Source organism: Sinocyclocheilus grahami, unplaced genomic scaffold (assembly GCF_001515645.1).
Source record: "Sinocyclocheilus grahami isolate Dianchi unplaced genomic scaffold, SAMN03320097.WGS_v1.1 scaffold35.1, whole genome shotgun sequence".
In the NCBI taxonomy this organism is placed as follows: Eukaryota; Metazoa; Chordata; class Actinopteri; order Cypriniformes; family Cyprinidae; genus Sinocyclocheilus; species Sinocyclocheilus grahami.
Genome location: NW_015505214.1, coordinates 1,395,130 through 1,403,239, shown reverse-complemented (window position 1 = coordinate 1,403,239; position 8,110 = coordinate 1,395,130). Strand labels below are relative to the sequence as shown.

Here is an 8,110-nt window from a genome sequence, read left to right as displayed (position 1 = left end):
ATATTGCACATAAAAATGGCAAAAGATTTCAGACAAGCTGGCTAACCTGATTGCATGACTACCAAGAAACAAGGTTCTCACACTGCTGTCAAAAGCACTTCTGAGTACACTAGAGGATGGCATGGCCTACATGAACTGAGGAAAGCTTTGAAAGATATTCAGTGTTTTCTTTGAGGTAATTGGTAGGATATCCACAAAAACTAATTCTAATGGTTCACGGTGAATTTAAATGCATTTATTTGACATGTTAGTCGAATGAGTTCTGCTAAATAATAGTTCTGCTTTTTATTTTTTTTCATTATAGTTAACTATTATTTGTTTTGTCTGTCTGTAGATGCTTACATCAATCCGGAAGACTTTGGAGCAGGTCTCAGAGATTGACATAGAGACTTTCCTGGTACAGATAGAAACCTTGTTTACTACACATTTTCTCCCTGAGACCGGCTCTTCTTCCTCTCATCTTCATGAAACGGTAACACAGCCTCAGTTACTGTCATTCATCTCCTCTGAGCCAATCAACAGCAGCCATGCCACGGATGAGACGTGTGTTACTGAGTCTGACAGCCCAGATGAACTGTAACTACAAGACCTGTCGACCATGTTAAAAGCTGTAATGAAAAAGAGGATGCACCTGTTACACAGTCTATCAACCCTACTACCCTGTAAATAATAACAATAAACCTAACAATCTGAAGGTAAAAACATACTATAAAGAAACCTGCTACTGCGGAGGACACGTGTATCATTCATGCGTTGTACAAAATTGTGTAACATTGCATTCATGTTGATTTTTGTTATGTACGTTTTATAATATCGTTTTCATGAAAGTTGAGTTTAACCACAAAGCTCTATTTAAAATTAAAGTTTAAAGTTAAACATAATACTTTTTTCTTTTTTTTTGTAGTTTGATGGCATTTTGTCATTCAGTTTGATCACAGTGTTCAAGAAAGTGTTTGTGACCATTTATAAATAAAAGTATTCTGAAAAAGATTAACTGAAATTGGAGTAACACAATTTGAGTAAAAACGAAATGTTAACTCTGGCAAAGGCTGTCCTTTTTACTGTTTAATTTCGATCACGTTAGCATTTCATAATATGTGAATTTTAAATGCATAATGTGCCCATATAACCTACAAACTATGACTTAGCTTATCATTGTAATTATTACGCAAACAAGAGTAAAGTTGAACGTTCAGTGTATTTTATAATAACAATGGAGCAGATTTGTCTTCACCTGGTCAAACTCAACATGTTGTCCAGAATAAGGTCATTAAACCGTGTTGATTCAGTGGTCAGATGGTGTGGACAGAGACAGCGTCCGTCACTCTTCGCCTCTGCTCGGACTGATCTCATGAGGACAAACTCATCTACATCTCTGAAACCAAGAGGATCTGTCACAGTTTCTCTTTCATCTCTCTGTTTGAGATCAAGACTCAGCATCTGTATAACAGCATTCAGACCTCCAGTTCATCCGTTCATCATTCAGTCCACGCGGGAGTTTCACACCTCGGGCAGACTGAGAGCTTTACCTGCACCCTTGATATGGATGGTGCTGAAGCCACTGCAGAAGCTCATGGCCATCATACTGGGCAGGTGAGGTTTCTTTTAAACAAATACTTAATAACCTTTATAAGAATGACATACCTCCCCATCTTCAGCCATCAGCCTTTGTCAAGAACAGATGAAGCTGGTGAATCAGTGAACAGCTCTAGGTTTTAACTAGCAAGAGTGATGCACCAAGAATTATGGCCAATGCTGATGCCTATGATATGATACAATACATTGCCTGGGCAAAAAAAAAGCAAACAGTCAAGAGTATAAGATTTAATCTTTATTGCAGTGATTAATATGTTTCTGGCTTATGCGTTTTGCAACCATTCTTTTAATCCTGATTGTGTAGCTTTTTATTTCTGAACTATGTTGGAAGACATACCTATGTACTTATTTCAGCATGACAATGTCAAGATTAATTGGACCCAAATTGTGCAGTAGTGATTTGGGCATCATGAGGACTAAGTCCTGAGCTTAACCCTATTAGAAGTCTATTAGAAATGTTATGATGTTGCATAACATTGTTGAAACAATGTAATCAAAGTGAAAGGTGGTCCAAAATATTGGAGTGTGCAACTTTTTTTGGGCAGGCAGTGTAAAGTCGACTCCAGCACATCCCAAAGACATTTCAATCTTTCATAATTTGAGCCTGATGAATCTTTGCATTGTCCTCCTGGAATATGAACATGGGTACATTTTCTGATGTGTTTGTTTAAGAAATAAAATCTACGCACTGCATCAGTTAAGAGCTAAAAGTGGTGTTGCTAAATTTGGCTTTATTTATATACATGAATACAATGGTTGATAATTAATAGGATGGCCAATATTTAAATCTATACAATTTTTTTTATATAAAATTTGTCAGATAAATATATTCTTTGTAGATAAATATTTGTTTCATAATATTGTTAGTTATGGTCAGCGATTATACAGTAGTAGCAATATTTTATATCCATTCAGTAGTTTTTTCCCAATCCCCAATAATTAGCTGATCTTAATGTTTACATAACTTACAAAATGTATCTATATGCTTTTTTCTAAATATATTTGAAACTGTATTTACACGAAATCAATTAGAATTTTACGGTGAAATCAGAATTTAAAAGTAGCGGTGGCAGAAACGAATCTTTTCGAAGCTTCGAATCTTCTGAACAAACATGACTCACTGTTTCGAAGCATTCGATACACCACACGCTAGTGACGCCTGCTGGGCAAAACGGCATATCTGCAACAAAAACTCAGTCCAAAAAAATAATAGATGCAAAAAAACAGTTTTTACGAACCCATTGCAAATGTTTTATTGAAATTGCAATTAGCATATATATCCTTAAAATATGAGGCCGGTATACAAACCACTGAAACATTTCGAAACAGTTGTGAAGTAACGAAGCCTCGGTAACTGAAATCGCATGTCTTTGGCCGTTTGATATGCGCTCCAAACCATTGGTTCGATACAAATGATTCGCTAAGGTTTCGAAGCTTAAAGAAGCTTTGCTTCGAAGCATTCATCAACTAGTTAAATACATGTTAATGTATCATACATATAGCAGTAATATTGTAAACCTCTTTATTGTCATTTTTGATCCTTTTAATGCATTCTGAATAAAAGTTTTTTTTTTCCAAAAAAAGAAAAGGAAAAAAAAAACAGTGAACATGCACATTTAAGGAATGTATAATCCAGAACAGTTGACAAAATGCTTTAGCTTCACATAACCTGCAGAAAATCCACCAGATGTTCTGCATGTTATGTAAAACCAAAGCAGAAATCTACCAAAGTCCTTGGCTTGTACTGTCTCCAAGCACTTATTTATACTGTGGTTACTTAAATGGGGAGCATATGGCAGGTCATGACACCAAAGTTCTTGTTTTTGTGTGAGGGTGAGGCAGTGAGCTAAGGTTTAATAATGATAAAAATTCTGATTTAATTTGTATCTCTCTCTGTGTCTCTAGGAGTATTAGAAAATGGTGGTTGGCTCTGCCACCCAATAAAAAGCAGCTGTTTCGTGAATGGACATGGTGTCGACGCTGGCACTTTGTGGGAGCTGGGACAGGACTGCTGTTCTTCGTCTGCCTCTTTTTATTCACTCATCTGGATGAATCTCCAGTGACGGGCAGGACCCGACTGCTGGTGTTCAGCAGGGAGAACTTTATGGAACTGGCTCAGGTCACTGCGGAAGCGGAGCAGTTTTTAGTCATGTCCACACAACTGGTTTAGTCTGTTTTCAGTTATTTATTTTTTTGTGTGGTTGGAACCAGTTAATTTCATATGAATTTAGGATCAATAACAATATTTCAAGAACAACATGCCTCAGGCTGGTCCAAAATGATTTGTGTGAATTAGTTTTTTTTTTTGGTGCAATTGGATGTTATGAAAATGAAATGTGGTGTTTCATTTCACAAATCACTTAATTGAATTCCATTTGATTTCATGGACTCTTGCTCCTCTTTCTCCTTCGTTCTCTATCTCAGTATATGGAGGAGTTTAAGGATTCTCTGATCGCTCGATCGGATCCCTGGCATCAGGCGGTGGAGTTAGTGGTTCGGATTCTGGCCGAGAGAAACCGGGACATTGCTGAGATTACCTCTGTCCCCTGGACGGTCCATGTGGTGGACGGTCCTACAATCAATGCGTTTGTTTTGCCTGTGAGTCATATCTGGTAACAACCAAAGGATTTCTCTAATAAAGAAAGCAAATCTATAAATTTTTTGGCAAATTAAGAAGCAACTCTGACTGCAAAGAAATCATCAGTCTTAGAGTTTGCTTATTATTTAGATGACTTGCTTCTTCATTATCCAACCTATTGTACTGTATGTTGAACATTATATACATACACAAATAAAGAAAATACACCGTATGAAGCACTGATACAGTATTTTCAGGAAAAGTTATACTACATATACTCAATATACACAACTGTTCAAATGTTTGGGGTCAGTAAGATTTAAAAATATATATATTTATTTAGCAATGACAAAATAAACTTAATTGAAACTAAACTGACGTGACAGTTAAGACATTTCTTATGTTACAACATATTTATATTCCCAAAAAATGCTGTTCTTTAAATTAAAAAGGTATGACAATTTACATGAAAATATTAAGTAGGGCTGTGCAATTAATCGAATGTGATTGTCAAGCGCATCTTGTCAGTAAAGCCGGTTCTGTGATTGGTAGTAAATCTCCATCACCTGCTTTCAGGTTGAGAGCCATTTAATACACAGAGCTGTAGTTCACTGACAATTAGGCAATATCGTGTTCATAATCGCAGATGAATCGCATTCGATTATGAACGTGATATTGCCTAGCTCGTCAGTGAACTACGGCTCTGTGTAGTAAATGCCGCTCCATCTGAAAGCAGGTGATGGAGATTTACTACCAATCACGGAACCGGCTTTACTGACAAGATGCGCTTGACAATCACATGCGATTAATTGCACAGCCCTAATATTAAGCAACACAACCGTTTTAAACCGTGATAAGAAGAAATGTTTCTTGAACAGCAAACACCAGAATGTTATTATGATTTCTAAAAGATCATGTGACACTAAAGACTAGTAATGATTGCTGAAAATTCAGCTTTGCCAACACAGAAATAAATTACATTTTAAAATATAATAAAATAGAGCATAGCTATTTCTATTTACTAGTAATTAGTAATTGTAATAATATTTTACAATATTTCTGTTTTTACTCTGTTTGATCAAGTAAAGACTATTTCATTGTAGTATGTATATGTGTGTATATATATATATTTCATCAAAATCTTTGTAAAAGACATATACAAAAAAAAAATATAGATAGATAGATACTTTATCTAATACTCATTCTTGAATTTCCTGTTTGTGAAAGTACCCATACAGTTTTGGATATTTTCTCTTATTAACTGTGTGTATGAACTTTTCTTCATACAGTTTAGTACTCCCGTAGAGAGAGAAGTATGTTCTTAATTCACTGCAAATGATTAAAGAAAATCTTGAGACTGATTCCTTGAGGAGAAAATGATTCTGATTTAACAGCTGGAATGGTTGTGTGTGTGTGTGTCAGAATGGAAAGGTCTTCATCTTCACAGGAATGCTGGAGGCTGTAGCAGACATCCATCAGCTGGTCTTTATACTGGGACATGAGACGACTCACGCTCTGATTGGTCATGCAGTAAGTCCCGCCCACACTGTCAAACCTCTGCACAGAAACACCCAAATGGACATTATTTTTGTCATTTTATCAGGATCTATTTTAATCCAATAATGAAATATGCTGAAAGTAAAGTATCCAAGTGCGTAGTTAAATTTCTGTAAGTGATCTTTCCCTTAGGGTAATTTTGATTTCATTTTAAATGTATACGAGTATTAGATGGTTTGCTACCCATTGTGTGATGGTTGTAGGGTCTTCACACTGCCTCTGGCCTTTATAGTTTGGATCAAACTAAATTTATCCTTCCTTTGCTGTGTCCCTCAGCTTTTTTCTGGAAGTAAAAGACCCTTCATTAGATTCAAGTGCTCACTTTATCTCTCTTTTGCGTGTGCCATGTTTTACTTTCATCTCTTCTCTTGGTTTAAATGAAGAGAAGGAGGCGTCCTGTCTCAGAGGCACTAAGCGATGTTAAGGGTTGGGTTTAAAGAGATGTTTTCGTTTCAGAGCTGTTGCATCACTGCGTGCTTGTGGGTCTGGTTAGGGTGATGAAGCTTAACACTGATATCAGGACTGATATGATGTGGTTGTGAAAAACTAAATTGATTTAGTACATTTTTCTGTGACACTAAAAAGTCCCTTTAAAGCCTAGAAACACGCTTTTAGACTCACGAGTGCTTTCTTTGTTATTTCAAACCGCAACAAGCTAGCAGATGCTGGAACAGATTTCAAACCTGCATGCACACTGTCCCAGTGATTGTCTGTTATTCTGATAGCTACAAGCAAGATGAAAAACTAATTGGCACACATTATTTATTTGATTCATATGCAGCCTATTAGAATGATTTGTGAAGCATCATGTGACACTAAAGACTGGAGTAATGGATGCTGAAAAATCAGCGTTGTCATAAAATGTGGTGCATTTTAAAACAGTCAAATATAAAATGTAAATTCTTCACAATATTACTGATCAAGTAAATACAGCCTTGGTGAGCATAAGGGACATTCAAAAACATAAAATCTTATTAATGGTGGTATATATGTGAAACACAAAATGTCCAAGCAGCTCTTTTCCACACTGAAGGAGGTGAAATATGGCTGTCACATATATTTTGTTTGATATATTTTATGAGCTATTTAAGTATTTTGAATGCAATATCTTTGTGTAAGGACCAAACCAAAATTTTAGTTGATACAGACAATGAAAATCATATGTAAAAGCATAGATATTTGGTAAACATCTCTCATAATATGGAGGACCAAACCTGCAGGAATGAAAAATAAATAAACGCTATTATTTATCATTTTTTTGTTTTTAATTTCTGCAGGTTTGGTCCTCTATACTATTATACTATGTTAAAATGATTTTAAAAAATGTGAAAATAAAACAAAACCATCCATTTTAATGCAAATAAGCTATTGTAATAGGTAAAATTATTATATAACAGTATGATTCCCATTACAGTATACACTTATCACAAGCAATCCTTAATCTCAGAATGCTTCTTCAACACCTTTTATTATCATATGACCATGAAGCTGACATAATTACCCAACAAATCTGCTTTGCGGCATGTACCCGGCCACTCGTGGACATGTGTTTTGGTATATCTGTTGCCCTTCTTTCAATACAATGTGTATCGCAATTACAATTCAGTGTGATTCATTATGTCTCTCTTTGCTAAATTGCTTGTTTCTTTTTGTTTGTTTTTCTACATTGTTTCTAATTGGGCATGCTGTCAAAGAATGGGCTGCTAAGCAAGATAAAAAAAAAAAAGGTTCTTAACACTGAAATACAAACAAATTAGCATAGTAGATAAATGACGAAATCAACAAAAACAGAAGCCCATAATGAATTTCTCTCTCTTTCTCAGGCAGAGCAGGCCAGTTTGTCTCACGTGGTGGAGCTGTTGTCTCTCATCCTGTTAACGGCGATCTGGGCGATCTGTCCTCGGGACAGTTTAGCAGTGCTGGGCCAGTGGATACAGGGCAAACTAGTGCAGGTGACAGCTGACCTTATGATCTCTCTCTTTCTCTTTTTTTCAATTGATTCATAATCATTTTCAACATGTTTCCACTGGTTGCGGCCCTTTGTCTTGCTAGTCTCGAACCAATGTAAATCTAATATGGTTACATAGAATATAAAAAAATATATAGTTTATTTTAAAATATTTTACGGGTTATATATTTTTATGTAAATGCTTGCATATATTATAATTTAATAATATGACTTTTGTATATTTTGTGTGTGTAGCTAGACAGACAGACATATATATATACACACATACATACAGGCTGACACAGACAGACAGATAGATAGATAGATAGATAGATAGATAGATAGATAGATAGATAGATAGATAGATAGATAGATAGATAGATAGATAGATAGATAGATAGATAGATAGACAGACAGACAGACAGATAGAT

General features: G+C 35.5%; 2 protein-coding genes across 2 annotated transcripts in view; both read left to right on the top strand.

Annotated features, from left to right (window-relative positions):
* Positions 1-1,097: 1,097 nt before the first annotated feature.
* Positions 1,098-4,375, top strand: LOC107581468 (metalloendopeptidase OMA1, mitochondrial-like). Its single transcript, XM_016267043.1, has 3 exons — positions 1,098-1,593; positions 3,502-3,730; positions 4,021-4,375. Exons 1-3 carry the CDS (start codon positions 1,214-1,216, stop codon positions 4,210-4,212), a joined length of 801 nt encoding a protein of 266 aa, XP_016122529.1. The 5' UTR covers positions 1,098-1,213; the 3' UTR covers positions 4,213-4,375.
* A 1,248-nt stretch (positions 4,376-5,623) lies between these two features.
* Positions 5,624-8,110, top strand: part of LOC107581495 (histone H2A deubiquitinase MYSM1-like) — an 11,843-nt gene continuing 9,356 nt past the window's right edge. The window contains exons 1-2 of the mRNA XM_016267074.1: positions 5,624-5,704; positions 7,555-7,683. Coding sequence (XP_016122560.1) covers positions 5,624-5,704; positions 7,555-7,683 — 210 coding nt within the window. The remainder of the gene's footprint in view (positions 5,705-7,554; positions 7,684-8,110) is intronic.

Coding starts and splice junctions, on each gene's coding strand:
- LOC107581468 (XM_016267043.1), top strand. CDS start 1,214: ATGGAGCAGATTTGTCTTCACCTGGTCAAACTCAACATGTTGTCCAGA. Junction 1,594..3,501: donor ATGGCCATCATACTGGGCAG/GTGAGGTTTCTT, acceptor CTGTGTCTCTAG/GAGTATTAGAAAATGGTGGT. Junction 3,731..4,020: donor CTCAGGTCACTGCGGAAGCG/GAGCAGTTTTTA, acceptor TCTCTATCTCAG/TATATGGAGGAGTTTAAGGA.